This window comes from Mesoplodon mirus (assembly GCF_964341445.2).
Source record: "Mesoplodon mirus genome assembly, chromosome: 5".
Taxonomy (NCBI): domain Eukaryota; kingdom Metazoa; phylum Chordata; class Mammalia; order Artiodactyla; family Ziphiidae; genus Mesoplodon; species Mesoplodon mirus.
This window is the reverse complement of record NC_138980.1, coordinates 11825041-11845148: the sequence shown is the minus strand read 5'-3', so window position 1 is coordinate 11845148 and position 20108 is coordinate 11825041. Positions and strand designations below refer to the sequence as shown.

The 20108-nt window shown below is 42.1% G+C and overlaps 1 protein-coding gene across 11 annotated transcripts in view; it reads right to left on the bottom strand.

The window, feature by feature from the left end:
- TENM2 (teneurin transmembrane protein 2) overlaps window positions 1-20108 on the bottom strand; it is a 530300-nt gene that overhangs the window by 286248 nt on the left and 223944 nt on the right. For all 11 annotated transcript variants that reach the window (XM_082622423.1, XM_082622416.1, XM_082622422.1 and 8 more), the window contains one exon: window positions 1374-1612. In XM_082622423.1, coding sequence (XP_082478549.1) covers window positions 1374-1612 — 239 coding nt within the window. The remainder of the gene's footprint in view (window positions 1-1373; window positions 1613-20108) is intronic.

Sequence of the window (20108 nt, the reverse complement as noted above, 5' to 3'; positions counted from 1 at the left end):
TAAAAACATCTTTTTCTATATTAAGATGAGCATAGCAACATGACGGGAGAGAGTGAAACCTCGTATCAGTTTCCGGTCTGTCATGGTTTGCCTTGGGCAGGATCTCTGGGGGAGCACTGTCACCCTCCTCTGCCATCAGGCAAGCTTGGGCACAATGGTCTGGGAAGTTCTGGACCAGCTTATTCTCTTGCTGGCTGCCTGAGGATGAAAGAAGTGTGAGAGAGAAGGGAGGGCTTACACTGGGAGAAAGGGCAAAACCAGAATGGTTAGGGTTGGTTTTTATTTTCCCTCTTGTAAATGGGAAGGGTTTCAGCATAAGTGTTACGAGCTGATTTAGAGCCGGTCTCTTTTTGCTGCTGTTCTATAGGTTTGCTTTGCGACGTGGCACAGCCAAACTAGGGAGGCCTGACGGAGCGGTCCTGAGACCAAGCCAGAACCATCAAGTGTTTCAAATAAACGTTAACAGATGTCACCGTGGCCTGGGCCTGGGCCAGGAGATCTGCCACTAGCAAGTTCAGGTGACAAAGTAGCAGTGCTGAGGGTACTTCGTTGTGGCCAGGAGCTGCGAGCAGGCTTTGTGTCTAGCCCAGGATGCTCAAATGCATGGGGCACCCTGTCCCTGAACTGTTGGCATCTGCTGCTTCCCATAGTTACAAGGCCACATCCCACGGATGCAAGTCAACATCCCTGGCATTCAGAGAAAGACACCCCAGCAACTTCACCAATCTGCTATCCTAAGTCATACCCTGAGCTTCCACCCAGAATCACAGCTGGCGTGGGAGGTTGAACCTGACTCAGATTCAGCAGCATGTGAGATGAGAGTTGAGGCTAAAGAGACAGAGGCAAAGGAGGGGACTTGGGCAAGATCCACTGGGTCTGGGTGACCTGATTCCCTGCGAAGACCTGGTTGGGTCCTCTAGCCTCTCTATCCTGTTTCTGTTCTCCAGCTCTAAAAATCATCTAGCTACTTTGGCTTTCCATCCAGTCATGATGTTCTAGGCATGCTGATTGCTTTTCTTCTTCTATTTGGTTTTTGTCTGAAGTTAACCAATGCTGCGTGAATTTCAGAGCACAGACCTGGGTTAAAACCCAAGGAGTGAGGGATGGGTTGGCAGGAATGACAATTTTCAACTTATCTCCAAGAGAGAATACAGTAAGGATGCTTAATTTCACTTCTGATAAATGTCATTTAGAATCATGAAGGAGAAACTCATCAGATTGAAATGGATTTCGGAAGGAAAAAAGCGCTCCCATCCATCACTCATGTTTACATCTTTCAGGAGCCAACAAGCCAGCAGTACAGACAACAGAGGCCCTCTACATTCACAAGTCGGCGACATCGCCCCCACCCGCTCACAGCTGCCCTGACTTACCTATGAAATATGCCAGCAGGATGGCCAAGAGGAGGGCCGCAGCGATGGCCGACAGGGCGGCGCATTTCCAGCTGCAGTATTTGGAGGGTTTCTTCAGCTTGAAGGCCTTCCTGGAGAAGGTATTCCGGGGCAGCAGGCGGGGTGGTGGTGTGTAAACGGTTCCTGAGGTCAAAGGGTATCCCGGAGAGGAGCTGCTAAACAGGGGTGTGCTTCCCGAGGATGTCTTAAAGAGGAAGTGCCTGCCAGGGAAAGGGAAAGGGTCAGGATCCGCATCGTGGCTATCGAGGACCATCCAGCTGCTTTCCCCCCCCCCCAACTCTGCTTTCTATAGCACTAATGTAGTCCTCATTATCTACCCAACCCTGTCACGGGCAAAGGCGCAAATGTTACATTTGATGGTGACATAAACTAATTCCATAAACTCACATCATTTCATGTTTTCACATATATAAACTAATTCCATAAACTCGCATCATTTCATGTTTTCACATATACCTCTGGATTTCATCTTCCACAATAATCCTGTAACATATGCAGGGCAAATATGGAAACTGAGTTACTGTTGCTCACTCAGAGATGCTGGCCATGATGATGGTGAAGATGATGCTGAGCTCTATCAGCTATTAGGACCTATTATTTAAAGGTTCTTGAAGAACAGACTTGCGGTTGCCAAGGGTGGGGAAGGAGTAGGGGAGGGATAGGGGAGGGATGGAGTGGGAGTTTGGGATTAGCAGATGTGAACTATTATATGTAGGATGGATAAACAACAAGGTCCTACTGTATAGCACGGGGAACTATATGCAATATCCTGGGATAAACCATAATGGAAAAGAGTATGAAAAAGAATATATGTATGCATAACTGAATCGCTTTGCTGTACAGCAGAAATTAACACTGTAAATCAACTATACGTCAATCAGAAAAAAAGAAAGAAAAAGGCACTTGAAATATATTGTCACAACTATTTACAAACTAAATATTATAATATCCCCATTTAAGATATGAGAAATCAGGCTTGGCAAAGTCAAGCAACCGTTCAAGGATTTAAACCCCGAGCTCTGTCTTATACTGAAGTCTGCACTCTTAAGCGTCATCCTAAACTGTCTATCTTGAGCCTTCTTTCTGGGCTGTTTTCCCCTTTCACTTGCCTCCTGTTCTGAGACCACCCCTCTAGGTCATTTTTTATTTTCCGCATCCTTTTTTTCTTTAAATTGAAGTATAGTTGATTTACAATGTTGTGTTACTTTCAGGTGTACAGCACAGTGATTATATATACATACATATCTATATGTATGTATATGTGTATATATTCTTTTTCAGATTATTTTCCATTATAGGTTATTACAAGACATTGAACATAGTTCCCTGTGCTATACAGTAAATCCTTGTTGTTCATCTATTTTATATATAGTAGTGTATATCTGTTAATCCCAAACTTCTAATTTATCTCTCCCGCCCCCCACCCCAACCCTTTCCCCTTTGGTAACCACAAGTTTGCTTTCGAGATCACAGTTCTTTCTTTGGAAATATCTTTGTCTGCCAATTGAACAAGGGGCCCCTTGTCTAGAACTATGGTATGTCAACAGGATAATACACTGTACTGTTAACCCTTAATAGAACCCTTCCTCAGGGGTCAGGAGCCTGTCACTCTAAGGACACATCAAAGACTATCAATTCTCCCACAACAGATTTTCTCCCTCTTATGTGTGCCATTTACGAAACTTCAAAGGTGCCGTGCCACACCTTGTTTAAAATGATGACTCGTCTTCTGGAAAATCTAGCGGATTTCAAAGCATGGGTTCAGTAGAGTCTAGAGTCTGAGCAGGTGGAGGCTGGGGGCTGTGTCTTATTTTGTACCTTGTTCATCTTTATGGTCCCAGGACCCAACGCCAGTTCAGCATGTAGGGGCGACTTGAATGAATAAATGAAGCTCCCTCATTGTTTTATGCATTTATTCAGTTTCAATTCTAAGATTTTAAAATGTTGTACAGGTATTTCCTTTCCCTTCAAGTTTTCTTTAGGTGCAATTATATTTATGGACCACACACACTATGTGTCATAATGCTAAATATTTTACTTGAAACTAAATCTCACGTTGACCCTATGAAGTGAATACTATTTTTACCTTAGTTTTACCAACAAGAAAACTGAAGCCCAGAGTTAGCATGCGGTGTCACTGCCTGACACCGGTCTGCCTGACGCTAAAAGCTCTAACGGGACTTACTACACCACATTCTCCTTGCATAGGGTGGTTAGCAGGCTTTCCCAGTGGGATTGAGGCAAGATCATTGTCCTTACAAATATTTGTATCTTGGCTGCTTCCAGATAAAACTTTGAAAGTATTTTAATTCTTGACAAAGATCAAAGGAGCCTGAGATCACTGACAACCATGTCAGAAAATGAGTATCTGATTAGTGAATTATTTAGCATGGCTAACATCAAAATAAACAACCAGTACTTAAAACTTTAATTGTGCTCTAAGAATGATCTGAACACAGCCAAGAGGTTTGATTCTATAAATAAGGTTTGTACTCCTTGTCCAATAGATGTCTTTGAATGCTCCTGGTAAAAAGAGCCTTTGGAAGAGGAGGCAGTAGGCGTTGTGTCTAAAGGAGGCACTTTGGAGCAAGATTCGTCTGGATCGGAGTCCTGGCAGTGCCATTCCTGGACAAGGAAGTTCATGTAAGTTACCTGACGCTGCTCTTGACAGCCTCCATCTCCTCATCAGTAAAACAGAGTAAAGTGGGAGTAATAGTAGCACAGGTTGCTGTGGGGATCACACCCCATCGTGGAGGACGAGCACATAACCAAGGGTGTGTTTCATCGTAAGTGCTCGGTGCCCTACAAATAGCATTGACTCTTAATTCTTCAGAGACTATAAGGAGCGTGAAACATGAGGTTTACATTTAAAGCTTGACAGACGTTGAGCAAACACCTGAAGAGTTCTCCAAATCACCAAATAATAGTCCACTGCCTTATAGTTAAGCTAGAACATATGCACACCAGAAAGCCAGGGTGGTGGAAGAACTCTGGGATTTGACTTAGAACTACTTCAATTTTACTTCTTGGACAATTCTCCAAAAGTGGGTAGTAAAAACAGGGAATCAAACTTAAAGGAATATACAGACATTGTAAGCCATCATTAATGAGTGTTTACAAATATACAAACACCAGTTTTCACTCCAACAGAGATCTCACCTATTGCCCTGGCTTCAGCCATCATGGATGGGGCTGGAGTCCCCAGATCTCCACTTCTAGCTCAAGTTCTTTCCTGAGACCCACATTCCAATTGTGTATTGGGCATCGCTTCCTCTACATTCCTTAACTCTCTTGAGCAAGTTACAACCAAACACGGACTCTCTTCCTTCCCCTCCCCAGTCACACTCCCCCTGCCTCCTGTTATTCCCAGTCGTCTAGGACAAAATCATCATCTTCACCTCCTCCTTTCCCTCATCTTCTCCTACACAATGGGTTAAAGATCCCTTTCATTTTATTTCTGAAAACTTCTCCCACCAACCCTCTCCTTCATCCTTCTGCTACTTCTCTTCCCAAACCACGAACTCCATCATGCCCTCACTTATAAATCCCTAGGGATTTTCCAGTACTTAGAAGAGGAAACCCAAATCTCAATACGGGACCACACTCTTACAACCACTACTCACCCTCTTCAGCCTCATCTCCAACCTTATGCTTCCAGCTCCCATGAACTCCATACTTCAGCCACACCAAACAGACACAGTGCTCCTTAACTAGTCTGTTCATGCCACTGTGCCTTTGTGGATGATGTGTAATGCTTTCTGGAATGGCTTTTCTTGTTCTTTCCCACCCATCCCACCCCATCCAATGCCTACTCACCTGCCAACGACCCACCTCGGAAACCTATTCCAACATTCCCCCCAACCCCAAGCACCCCATCACTTTGTGCACTCAAGAAGCTATTTATATACTTGTTTATATATATATATATGTGTGTGTGTATATATATGTGTGTATATGTGTGCATATATATATAAATGTATATATGTATATACAAATAATACTTATATAAATAATATAGAACATATTACATACTATGTTGTTATGTAAATATGTTTAATGTGTCTGTCCCAAACCAAACTTACACTTGACAGTGGTATTACTATCTTGGTACTTCCAGAATCTAAACATCAGGGCCTCAACATCAGTCATATTTGTGGACAGAATCAATAAAGTGAAAACAGGAATGTTTTAGCAACATGAGAGAAATCACAAGATGAAGACTAAGAAGTTTAAATTGACTTTAGTTATTTTTTAATGCACTCATTTATAAGAAACAATAGAAGAATATGATTATTATTTCTTATACAGTAAGTCTCCTACATACGAGCCTTCAAGTTGTGAACTTTCAAAGGTGCGAACACGTTTGCCTGTCCAATCACGTAAGTTAGTTCACGTGCCTCACGTACTTTGTCACACACGTGCATCCTCCACAAGTGGTTGTGCTTTTGTGTGCTTTATTGTACAATACTGTACAGAGTACAGTAGTACAGTATCTTTATTTCAAGCCCAGAACCTGTGCCATCAACGTCAGACATGCGTGAAACTGCAGCTTGCCCTCCGTCTCCTGTTGCTGACGATCCTTCAGCTCTACCATCTCCCACCTCCTCTCCCCCCTCCAGTCAGTAGCTCTTCTTGCCTGTTCACTTGATGCCAGCCCCTGTATGCCAGCTGTTGTACTGAAATACTGTACTTTTCAAGGTACTGTAAGATTAAAAATGTTTTATTTTTTGTGTTTGTTTTTTTTTATGTATGATTTGTGTGACAAGTATTATAAACCTATTACAGTACAGTACTATATAGCCGATTGTGTTAGTTGGGTACCCAGGCTAACTTTGCTGGACTTATGAACAAATTGGATTTATGAAAGAGCTCTCAGAACAGAACTCGTTTGTATGTAGGGACTTAACTGTATATGGGATTGCTTCATGAGATCCTAACACTGTCCCCTTGACAATCCAATCTATTTTTCATACTTCCTTCTAAAAAGAAAGTCAGATTATGTCACATGTCATCACCATCCCTTTCTCCAAGAAAGAAAGAAAGAAAGGAAGGAAGGAAGGAAGGAAGGAAGGAAGGAAGGAGGGAGGGAGGGAGGGAGGGAGGGAGGGAGGGGAAGGGAAGAAAAGAAGGAAGGAAAGTAAAAGAAAAGGCTTCCAATAATACTTAGAATAAAATCAGAAATCCTTCCCATGGCCTACAGTTCCCTGCATGATCTTCCCTCTGGCCACCTCTCCAACTGTATATCTTCCTCCACTTTATCCTCCTCCCCTCCATGAGTTACACTGTCCTTTTGCTAGTCCTCGTCATATCACATCCAACATATTCCTGCCTCAGGGCCTTTGCACTTGCTGTTCCCTTTGCCTGGAAATATCTGCACAATTCGTTTCCTCATATCAGTCAACATTCTGTTCCAGAGTCACTTTCCCAGAGAGATCTTTCCTGCCTCCCTTACTCTTTTCTCTGTCCTTCTGTATCCTGTTATAACTGCTTTATTCTTCTTCAGGGTATATGCATTTGTGCTATTTACTGTCTGCCTCCATCATTAGAACTGAATTTCTATGAAGTCCAAAATAATCAGGTTTGCCTGATGTGTTCATCACTGTATCCTAACATCTAGAATAGAGCCTGGCACAAAGAGGGAAGTCAACAAATCTTTGTTGAGTGAAAGACCTGCAACGTTCCCAAGGCCAAAATCATGAATGCTAAAAGGACAATACTGTGAACATTTTGAATTTTGAAATTAGGATTCCTTCTGCCATGTTGATTCTTATTTTCCAAGCAGATTTATAAGTCTGCATAGTTCATACACGCAAGTGTCTATATTTATACATACAAGGCCAGATCCTGCCACAGACCAAAAACAACCTGTGTACTTTGTGGCACTGTCCTATCTTTTTCAGGATACATCTCTCAGGCCGCTCATTGGTACTGTGGTGTCTCTAATGATCATTGTTAAATGAAACTCATTTAGTTATCATATCCCTTGTTTCTAGTTTCTGGTCCTTAGAATTATTAAACCAGAGTACCAAAGATACGTAGTCTCCTCACACAATACAGTTACACCCTGGTGTTATGAATCTCTAGAAGATTACATTCAGCAAGTAAAAAAAGAAAGATTCTAAAGAAGCGATCTATAGAGTACGTCCCATAAATACCTGCTTTAGGATCACTTGAAGGCTCTGCTAGAAAAGTACAAATTCCTGGGCTGCATCCAGACCTAGGCCTGGGGTCTGGGAGTGTATTGGTGAAGAAGCTTCCTAAGTGATTCTAATGTAGGATAAAGTTTAAGAAACCCTACCCTAACCATTTTTGCAACTTTCAAATACATCTGACTTATCCAGAACACACTAGATGGTTACTAGATATATTTTTTAAAATGCAAGTTTTGAATGCTGATGTCTTTAGGAGTGAAATGTCATGTCAAAACTTATTTTCAAATGACTCAGCCAAAAGATCTCTCTATATATAGATACATAAGGCACATGTGGCAAAATGATAGCAATTGTTGAAACTAGGTGGTTTTTCTTATGTAGTACTATTCTTCCAACTTTTCTGAATGTTTGAAAATTTTCATAGTAACAAGTTGAAAAAATGCAAGCTCTAGGGCTTCCCTGGTGGCGTAGTGGTTGAGAGTCCGCTTGCCGATGCAGGGGACACGGGTTCGTGCCCCGGTCCGGGAAGATCCCACATGCCGCAGAGCGACTGGGCCCGTGAGCCATGGCCGCTGAGCCTGCGCGTCCGGAGCCTGTGCTCCGCAACGGGAGAGGCCACAGCAGTGAGAGGCCCATGTACCGCAAAAAAAAAAAAAAAAAAAAAAAAAAAGCAAGCTCTGATTCACCCAAAGGTCGCAGTCACATGAAGCAGGAATAAAGATAAATAAAATGAAGCAAGACCCACAAGGTGATGGTCTGGCCAGATGGTCAATGGGAGGACCTGGAAGGCTTAGGGAACTTCTCCGGATTTTTCCTGAACTGGCTATTAAGACAGCTTTTCCCCCTCAGGGGCAGGCTGAGGGTGCTCCAAGGGATTATTTGTGATGCCCCAACCAAACGTCTTCCCAGCAGTCGGCCATGGAAGTAGCTCAGCTCAGGACTCCAGGCATCAGCAGAAATGTGTAGTTTCCAAATGCACTTGACATTTTTCAAGCACAACTCAATTGCTCTCAGAATCGGCCACTTGTGCCTCGGAAAGGAAAGGCAAATGAGGGGCCCCTAAAGTGCTGTCCTTGGAGTTTGCTAACACTTGAGGGGAGAGAGAAAATCAGCCCTTGATGTTGCACAAAAAATAATACTTCTTTTTTTGTGTGCATATGTCTTTCCTTCGTAGCCACGTGGGTTATCAAAGCTTCAGTCCCAGGAGCCAGCATCCTGCTCGGCACAGGTTAGGGGCTCAGAGGCTGGCTGTCAAATTGAGTAGTGAAACTAAGGAAGGATGGTCCCTGTCTGTCCTCTGTTCTGTACCCTCGGTCCCAGTGAGTTCTTAGAATAAACTGATCTTCACTTCACCCTAAACTATCAATCTTTTTAGTACATGTCACCACTTCTCCTCTTGTGAAGACAAAACTATTTAGTAAAAACTATGAGAGAGCATGCAAACCTAACAGCCATTCCCCCATGCGCTTTACATGACAGCAAAGGCATGCAGTTTTGAGGCAGAATCTTGGCAAACCAGGCTTTTGCTTCAGATTGGCTTAGAAAATTAAGGGCATACATTTTTCTCTGATGAAACAACCATGGAAGATTTTAAAAAGAAGTCTAACAAACAAGAAACTCATGCCTCACATCCATGTAAGAAGGACCCCATCAATTAAAAACACTGTGTATTTTTTAAAAAACATCATTATTGGAGTATAATTGCTTTACAATGGTGTGTTAGTTTCTGCTGTATAACAAAGTGAGTCAGCTATACATATACATATATCCCCATATCTCCTCCCTCTTGCGTCTCCCTCCCACCCTCCCTATCCCACTCCTCTAGGTGGTCACAAAGCACCAAGCTGATCTCCCTGTGCTATGCGGCTGCTTCCCACTAGCTTTCTATTTTACATTTGGTAGTGTATATATGTCCGTGCCACTCTCTCACTTCATCCCAGCTTACCCTTCCCCCTCCCCCTGTCCTCAAGTCCATTCTCTACGTCTGTGTCTTTATTCCTGTCCTGCCCCTAGGTTTATCAGAACCGTTTTTTTGATTCCATATATATGTGTTAGCATATGGTATTTGTTTTTCTCTTTCTGACTGACTTCACTCTGTATGACAGAGTCTAGGTCCATCCACCTCACTACAAATAACTCAATTCCGTTACTTTTTATGGCTCAGTAATATTCCATTGTATACATGTTCCACATATTCTTTATCCATTCATCTGTCGATGGACACTTAGGTTGCTTCCGTGTCCTGGCTATGGTAAATAGAGCTGCAATGAACAGTGTGGTACATGACACTTTTTGAATTATGGTTTTCTCAGGGTATATGCCCAGTAGTGGGATTGCTGGGTCGTATGGTAGCTCTAGTTTTAGTTTTTTAAGGAATCTCCATACTGTTCTCCATAGTGGCTGTATCAATTCACATTCCCACCAACAGTGCAAGAGGGTTCCCTTTTCTCCACACCCTCTCCAGCATTTATTGTTTGTAGATTTTTTGATGATGTCCATTCTGACCGCTGTGAGGTGATACCTCATTGTAGTTTTGATTTGCATTTCTCTAATGATTACTGATGTTGAGCATCCTTTCATGTGTTTGTTGGCAATCTGTATGTCTTCTTTGGAGAAATGTCTATTTAGGTCTTCTGCCCATTTTTGGATTGGGTTGTTTGTTTTTTGATATTGAGCTGCATGAGCTGCTTGTATATTTCACTGTGCATTTTTATTTTATTCTTGCGATAGAGATGGAGTTTGACGGATCTAGAGCAGAAGCTTTGAGAAGCAGTGGCTGGCTAAATTACTTGAGGCCCCAACAAAAGATTTCTCTTCCTTCTCTCCTGAGTCAGTTGCGAATAAACTCATTCATTAACCTGAAAACCTACCAAAGAAACAAAGAAACAAATATGGAAAATCCCTTAACACCAAGTACCATTTTGTTTTTCAGTTTGCAACCAGTGGGATCCTAGGAGGCAGTCTCCCTCTTTTTTCTTGGTTTAGCTGTATTCCCAGGGTGAAATCCCAGCAGGGCTTCGAAAAAGAAATGTACTAGAGAAACAACTGTACAGAGGTCAAGTTTTTGTTTCCTTCCTCTCGCTCTCTCTCAATCTGGATCCTGCTCTCTCATCACAGAGCACCATGCAACTAACCAGGACGACTAATGACAACAGTGCAGCCGCTGTCTTTGCTCATGAAGTCAGCTGCAGCCAACGTTCTCCTTGAAACCGAGTGAATGCCTTGAATGGTCTCCAGGTAGCACCGTGTGCAAAAAAGCAGCTCTGGTTATCAGGGAAGCCAGGTATTGATTGTTGCTCTACCGAGAAAACTGACTTCTCCAGAAAATAAACTCAGACGTATTCAGAGTAGTGGATGAAAGTATGGGTACGCCGTCCATTAATCCCTGAAAGATTCTGAATATCATACAGGCTGTTGCTGAAATATGATAAAAAGCCAGAGAAAGGAGAGAGGCAGAAGTGCACCAGGAGTGGGGGCGTGGTGATCAGTACAGGAGATCCCATCCCATCTCACTGGCACTGGCCATGCCCTTCGAAGCACCAGGTTTATTGTGTCTAAAGGAGTTAGTTTAATAAAGAGGCAGCCCATATATATGTGTTAGCATATGGTATTTGTTTTTCTCTTTCTGACTTAGGGGGAAGGGTAAGCTGGGATGAAGTGAGAGAGTGGCATGGATATATATACACTACCAAATGTGAAATAGATAGCTAGTGGGAAGCAGCCGCATAGCACAGGGAGATCAGCTCAGTGCTTTGTGACCACCTAGAGGGGTGGGATAGGGAGGGTGGGAGAGAAATGCCAGAGGGAGGGGATTTGAGGATATATGTATGCATATAGCTGATTCACTTTGTTATACAGCAGAAACTAACACTCCATTGTACATCAATTATACTCCAATAAAGATGGTAAAGGAAAAAATTAAAAATTAAAAAAGAAATTAAAAAAAAAGAGGCAGCCCATAAAGGGTACTGTAGCATGTAACGTTGCTATAATTAGATTTTCAGGAGATATGATAAAAGGTTTAGCTGGAGAGAGGTTAAATAACCACCACACTTTCTGGCATCGCTGTTATGCTCTCCAATCTGAGAAGGAATGGTGGTGGTAGAGGGGAAACTCGAATGGTGGGTGAGATGGGGGGTGGAGAGAGAGAGAAGGGAGAGAGAGACACACATAGGGCATGCAGAGAAAGAGAAAATAGAAAAAGAGAGAAGCTTCCAGGATGAGATGGAAAAACCATGAGATAATGAGAAAGATGATGTTGGATACCATACTGTTCAGCCACTATTTATTTATTTATTTATTACCCATGCCGTGCAGCATGTGGGATCTTAGTTCCCCAATCAGGGATCGAACCCACACCCCTGCATTAGAAGCACGGAGTCTTAACCACTGGACCCCCAGGGAAGCCCCCCAGCCACTTTTTGAATAGAAAACTAAGCAATCTTTTAAGTGTCCTGCCTTTATTTTCCTATTTGCAAATGTAAGAGGTACACATTATAAAAAGAAAAAACAAGTATATAAGTCAAAAAAAAAAAAAAAAAAAACAGAAAGCAGAGGTCTCCCATACTCTGAGAGAGAGACTGGTAAACATTTGATGTTTAGAGTCAGACTTTTTCCCTACATATAAACATTCTCTTATTATTATTATTAATTTAATTCTTTTTGAAACCAGTAAGATATTGAGTGTACAGATTCTGAACTTGGACAACCAGGGTTTGGATCCTGGCATTGGGCAAGTTACTTACCCCTCTAAGTCCCTGTGGTCTCACCTTTAAAGTGAAAGATGGCTAGTACCTACTTTATAGGCTTGTTAGAGGGATTGGATGAATTTATTTACGTGAAAGCCTTAACACTGAGCTTGACGTCCAGTGAGTGATCAATAAATGTAGCTATTAATCGCTTGAAGGCAGGAATCATGTATATCTTGCTCTTTACTAGATCTCCTTGACCTACGCAGTGCCCAGCTCATTTAAAATATATGTAAAATGAATGCGTTGTCCTAATTAGCACAGTGACTAGAGCATTGCTGGCAGCTCCACCCCTCAAACATAATTTTATTAGGAAGGGAAGGAATGGAGGACATCACTAATATGTTTCTTCTCCTCTTCCGGTTGGGAAATTATGCTTGGGTTGAGAAGTGAACTGTTGCTTTAAAAACAAAACTTTAAAAATGTTTAAAAAAACTGCTACTTCCCAAGTTTGAAGAAGCAGCCAATAACCCAATTAGTATAATGAAAAGCCCATTTCATATCGTGAGTCCCTAAGCTTAGACTCAAACCAATTTTGATGCAATGAGAAATAGGCTTTCAAGGTTTCTGATCCCTGAACCTTTTAGATCAGAGGGGACCGTCATTACATTTGCATATGCCATGAACAACAGGAAGATCCTCTATTTTGCCCTCTTCAAAATGTGCAGTCATACCAAAAATACTCACAGCTGGAATAATTAGCAACTCAATTTATTGCCTTCCATTTTCTAAATAGAAGCTTGATATTTAAATAGCGTCACACTGTGATATAACATAGCCTTTCTCATGGCGACACTTTGTTTTTCTTTTCCCCCTATGAAATGATATGCTGTTCAGCGTGACAGGCAAGATCTCAGGAGGTCACTAAAGAAACCTGGTGTTTTGTGAGCAAATCCATTTCAGAGTCTTTGGGATGAGATGAGGAGTCGTCCCCCTCCCTCAAACCGCCCCCCACCCCCGCCAGTTGTTCACTCCTTGACTTTTTTCAAGTTAATTGGTAAGAGTCTTAATATAGTCGAGCAGAAAGAAACAAAGACTTCTGACTTTGACTTCAGACTTGACCTTGAATCCACCATACACTATAATATGGGAGTGTAGAGACAGCCATTTGAAATAGACTTGCATTTGTGCTCAGTGGCAGCCAGAGGTGGAGGAAGAGAGAAGGCATGCCATCAGATACAATCAAGGAGCAGAATGACTTCTCCCACTGCTTTTGCTGCCTGTACCATTCAGAGAGTCAAAGAATTTTCGAGCTGGAAGGAACCTTAAGAGTATGTCCCTTTATCATATTCTGCTTCACGCTATTACATCTGTCCTGTGTGTTTGCCTTGTCTCTCCAGTCAAATTACAAGCTTCTCTAGGGCAGGTCCTAGATCTTTTGCTTCCTAGTATTCGTCTCTGTTAATAGTATGTGTTCACAAATGTCTGCTGAAGGAACACACAAATTACGGTTTAATGGAAAATATACAGGCTTTGGAGTGAGGAACGTCTGGATTGAAATCTCAACTCCATGAGGAGCTGCATGATGTTGGGAATGCCAAATAATCTCTCTGAGCCTCAGATGCCTCCTCTAAAGGATGGGTAAATAATAATATGTACATTACAGAACTGTTGGAAGGGCTGAAAGAGGTAATATAATTTGTGAGCACAGAAGCTGGCCTATAGGAGGTGTTTAATACATGTATGTATTGTATTTTTTCCTCATCCCTGGAAAGAATATCTAAAATATGAAGTTATGAGTCAACCGATATTTATTGGGCACATGGATACAATGGTGAATTAAGTCCTTACCCTCATGGGGAATTTCTAATTAGAGAGACAGACCACATAAAACTCAAGTCTGAGTAAACCAATAAATACATGAAATAATTACAAAGTGTGAGAAGTACTATGAAGGAAACAAAGAACGAAGAGAAAATGTGGGACGCCATTAGTGTGGTCACTCCTCTCTGAAGAGATGATCAAAAAGAGGAGGTCTGAGGATAAGAAACGGGTAATCAAACGGTAAAAAGAGCATCCCAGGCAAAGGAAATGTATGTGCAAAGGTCCTGAGGTGGGAAAGATTGAATTTTTGAGGATGTGAATGAAGAACAGTGTGGATCACTGTGTCATGATCCAGGGGCTAAGTGGTAGGAAGAAGAAGTTGGCCCAATGGAAGACTATATTATGCATGGTTTTGAGAGCAAGGAATTTGGATTTTAGTCCAAATACAGAGGGTTTTAAACTTTATCTTCTCTGTGAACAAAGGAAGCAGATTTAGGAACATTCAAACTTGAAAATAACTATGGTAGAAGAGACTCATGGGAATTCAGTCTAGTCCTCTATGATGAAAAGGCCTGGCTGTCTTCTTTGCCATCTGCCTTGAGAGTTTGGGTTTTTCTCCAGAATATTCTAGCCACCCCTTGACATGGCACCTATTACTCTATCGGCATGTGGATATAATTAGATATCTTAAGGTGAACATGAGCAAACACAATTCCTGATTTTCACTCCAAACTATCCTTCTCTTCAGGCTTCACCCACATTGGTTAAAGAAGCCATCACCCATCAGCTGGACAGGTGCCATCCCCAGGAAGCAGACTCTAGGAAGAAACATCTGCATACAGAAACTTTATTAGCAAGTGCTCTTGGGAGTGACAGAAGCAGGCTGGGCGGAGGGAGAAACTGAACAGGGATGCTGTTGCAAAGTGCGAGCTCTGGAGCTGGGATGCCTCTGCAGAGCGGTTTCAATTTGGGCTGCAGGATTTGGGCCTTAATAACCTCACCTGGACCAGTCATTAGATGTGGGCTGTCCACAGGGATGTAACCTTGGGCGCAGGGTGTCTGCCTTTAGCTGAAGTTCAGTCTCTAGCTGAAGTTCAATCTCAGAGAGGGACTTGGCTGAGATCTGTTGGCAGGGGAGAGGCGTGCTCCAGTTTCAAAGGGTGGCATCTGGGTGAGCACCATACCATACACGACACTAGGCTTCACTAGGGTTCCTGTCCTTCCCACACATCTGATCCATCGTCAGTCGATTTCCTTTCTGCCTCCAATCCATCCTCTTCTCACCACTTATACCTCTGTATCACCTCGCGCCTGACCTACAGCATCCAGCAGGCTCTAAACAGGTCTCCCTTTTTCCACTTTGGACCTTTACATCCATCCTCCACTCAGGAGCCAGTCACTGTCTGCAAGCACAAGTCAAATCGCATTACTCTTCTGCTTAAAATCTGCCACTTCCTTTTTACTTGGCAGTAATCCAGCTCCTTGCCATGGCTGATGAGGAACCTTGTTATGGCCTATCTCACCTCCTCCCAGCCTCCACTGACGCTGCTCCTGAGGCTTCGCCATCCTTTTCTGCTGTTCCTCAAAGAGGCCAGGCTTCTCTCCATCTCAGGGTATTCTCATTGTGTTTCCCTTGGTCTGAAATGTTCTTAGCTGAGATATCTGCATGGCTCCTCCTTCTGAGGTCTTTCAAGTCTCCTTTCAAAGCTCACTTTCTCAGAAAGCCTTCCTTGATCAGTCCTTCCCACCCCATCATTTGATTATCCTCCCTGGCCTGAGGACCACCCCACTTCCTGGTTCATGGCAGTGGTGTAGAGACACAGCCCTCTCATCTGCTCAGCACTAATCCCTTTGAGTATCTATCTTGTTTGTGCCTGTCTTACTGTCTGCTTCCCCAATGGCATGTACCTTCCTTAAGGGCCCAGATGAAGTCTTCCTCACCACTGTATCCCCAGCCTCTGGAAGAGTGCCAGCAGATGTCTGGTGCTCGATCAATTTTTAGGAAACGAATAAAAACACGAGCCAATCTAGATCTTGAAAAGTTTATTTTCTGCTGACTGTAGGAAGCCATGAATTTCAAAGTTTCCTGTCTGCTCCCAGATGCAACACTTCTATTTATTTATGCTGTAGCGTCTCCTTCAAGGCATGCTCTGTCATTTGGGTTTTCAACGTTTTGGTAAACAAGACCATGTTTTCATTACGTCTACACGTGGTTATTTTAGATCCTTTGAGAAACCTTCACCTTTCTATTCTGAGGAGGCTTCTAGCACGTTTTGTGAGAGCCTTCTCATTTTCTTGATCTGTCAAGCTAGAACCCTCCTCAACTTTTCTGTCATTCTTGAGGTACATTAGCCATAATCACATCGATTATTTCCACTGAGAACACACAATGGTTTAGGAAAATAGTGGGGTAATGCATTTTTTAGGCTTATTTCTAGGACCCCACTTAGTGATTCTGTACATTTTGCAGTCCTTCATTTCTCCCTTTTCACAGTAAACCCAATGGATGTATATATTCAGGCATTAGTTTACACTAATCTCAGGGCTAGTTCCTGGTTTATAACCAGGAGCCTCAGAGATAAAATTCGTATAAGTCTGGAAGAATTTTTGGTAAATGTACTTGCTCCTTATCTGTCACTTCTCTGCCCACCGATATACCGAGCAGTTCATCTTCATAGGTTTCATATCTCTGCAAACATGGAGATTTCATTGTGTATTTTCTCTTCCAAATCACTTTTAAAAGAATATGATGAGAATGGATTTCATCTCTGAAACATCCTATGTTTACCCTCCACCTCCCAGAGAAGAATCCATTTATCTTTCTCTTTTTCCTCCCTACCTCTGTAACAAAGGAGTCCTGCCTGAGACACCTTTTTTATTTCCTTATCTTTGGTGCTTCAGTGATCTTGGAAAAGCCTGAAGAGTTGCATTTACCATGATGCTGCACAGGGATCATGTGGACCATCTTTCAGATGTTAACATATTACCCACATGGATCCATTTACCAGCATTAATCAAATCACACGTGCTGATATTTTCTGTCGTGCCCTCAAAGTTAGCCATTTGAGAGCATGTTTTGGAAACAGACATTTATTCCCTAGTGTTCTTCTTGGAAAAGACTGGAGCAAGAATCGGGTTCTCCAGACTACTTTGTCTCTCCCATGAGTAGATCTTTTAGACGGAGGGAGACACATTGATCCTCTAGCTGTTTTCCATTAATTAATTTTTTCTTCTACTGAGGTGAAATTTACATAACATAAAATTAACCATTTTAAGGTGTACAATTCTGTGGCACTTAGTGCATTCACAATGTCGTACAACCACCTCTATTTTGTTCCAAAATTTTTCATCACCCCAAAAGAAAACCCTGTCTCCATTAAGCAGCAACTCTCATTCCCTCTTCCCCCCACCCCCAGCTCCGGGTAATCATTGATCTGATTTCTATCTCTATGGATTTCCCTATTCTGGATATTTCAGTTACTACATGGAATCATACAGCACATGACCTTTTGTGCCTGGCTTCTCTCACTTAGCATAATGTTTTCAAGGTGATCTCCACTGTAGCATTTATTAGTACATCATTACTTTTTTTGTGGCTGAATACTATTCCATCATATATATCATCAACCTTCAGTATCTGCAGGGGACTGGTGCCGGGACTCCACCTGGATACCAAAATCCGTGGATACTCAAGTCCCTTATATGAAATGGCAGAGTATTTGCATATAATTACATACATCCTCCTTTGAATTATCTCTAGATTACTTATATTACCTGGTACAATGTAAGTGCTATGTAAATAGTTGTAAATACAATATAAATGCTATGTAAATAGTTGCCAGTGCATCGCAAATTCAAGTTTTGCTTTTCGGAACTTTTGTTTTTCCAAATATTTTTGATTCATGGTTTGTTGACTCCACGGATGAAGAACTTGCGGACGTGGAGGGCCGACTGTACATGTGCCACATTTTGTTTATTCATTCATCCATTGATGGATATTTGTGTTGTCTCCATCTTTGGGCCATTGGGAATAGAGTTGCTCTGGACATTTGCAAGCAAGTATTTATTTAAGTACTTGTTTCCAGTGATTTGGAGGATTGCAGTTGCTGGGTCATATGGTAACTATGTTTAACTTTTTGAGAAACCTTTGGTTGGTTTCTAAATGTAGAGAATGGTGGTCCACATTGAACTCCTCAGCAAGGTTACATTCTGGTTGGCCCTAAACACTGTGTCAGACTCCTTGCATCCAACCCATGTCCTAAGCTTATTTTTGAAAACTTGAAATAAATTACAAAAACAAGAAGCATCACCAAAGAGCCAGGTAGCAGTATTTGCAGAAAGAGTAATCATACCTTACAAAATGCTTTAACACTCCCAACTCAATGGCTCTCATTTCAGGAAAGAGGCTATATTGAGAGCCTGGTAGGGTTTATATTCTAGGAAAGCTATCTTATCACTTACATTTTTTAAAAAAAATTATTTTATTTTATTTATTTTTATTTTTGGCTGCATTGGGTCATCATTGCTGTGCACGGGCTTTTTCTAGTTGCAGTGAGTGGGGTCTACTCTTCGTTGCAGTGCGCAGGCATTTCATTGTGGTGGCTTCTCTTGTTGTGGAGCACGGGCTCTAGGCGTGCGGGCTTCAGTAGTTGTGGCATGCGGGCTCAGTAGTTGTAGCTCATGGGCTGCTCATGGGCTTAGTTGCTCTGTGGCATGTGGGATCTTCCCAGACCAGGGATCGAACCTGTGTCCCCTGCACTGGGAGGCAGATTCTTAACCACTGCACCACCAGGGAAGTCCCGTATCCCTTACATTTTTATTTGAAAAGCTTTCATTGTTAGCCCATGCTCTGAGCACTGTATTATAAGCAGTGCTTACTCATCAGGCCCAACTATTGCAGAACCTGGTAAATGAGTCTGCATATGGATGAATTTCAAAAGTTTAGGTGGAGAGAGATATTATATTTTATCTTTAAAGCAAAATTACAAAGTCCTTCTCTAGGAAGGGTTTGAAGAAACTCTGGGCTTCCTACTTCAGTCAGCGTCAGAGAAGGTCTGAAATGTAAGACTCAAAGTGTGTTCCTGGCTACCATGTGACCCAGCAATCCCACTACTGGGCATATACCTTAAGAAAACCATAATTCAAAAAGAGTCATGTATCACAATGTTCATTGCAGCTCTATTTACAATAGCCAGGACATGGAAGCAACCTAAGTGTCCATCAACAGATGAATGGATAAAGAAGATGTGGCACATATATACAATGGAATATTACTCAGCCACAGAAAGAAACAAAATTGAGTTATTTGTAGTGAGGTGGATGGACCTAGAGACTGTCATACAGAGTGAAGCAAGTCAGAAAGAGAAAAACAAATACCATATGCTAACACATATATATGGAATCAAAAAAAAACGGTTCTGATGAACCTAGAGGCAGAACAGGAATAAAGATGCAGACATAGAGAATGGACTTGAGGACATGGGAGGGGGAAGGGTAAGCTGGGATGAAGTGAGAGAGTGGCATGGACATATATACACTACCAAACATAAAATAGATAGCTAGTGGGAAGCAGCTGCACGGCACAGGGAGATCAGCTCGGTGCTTTGTGTCCACCTGGGTGCTTTGTAGCCCACCCTAGAGGGGTGGGCTAGGGAGGGTGGAGGGAGACGCAAGAGGGAGGAGATATGGGGATATATGTATACGTATAGCTGATTCACTTTGTTATACAGCAGAAACTAACACACCATTGTAAAGCAATTATACTCCAATAAAGATGTAAAAAATACAATACAATACAAAAAATAAAAGTGCGTTCTTGGGATCACCAAGTGTGTTTGTATATTACTAACTTCAGGTAAAGAAAGTGTTCCATGGTATTTGGGAAATACTGGAGTAAATAAAATTAAGGAGATTACTACATATTTTCACAAGCCTTTAACATCTTAAATATTCTAAGAATCCCAGTACCCTCTGCAAAATATTTATCATTCTGCTTACTGATTTGATTACAGAAATTTTAACCCACCCACCTT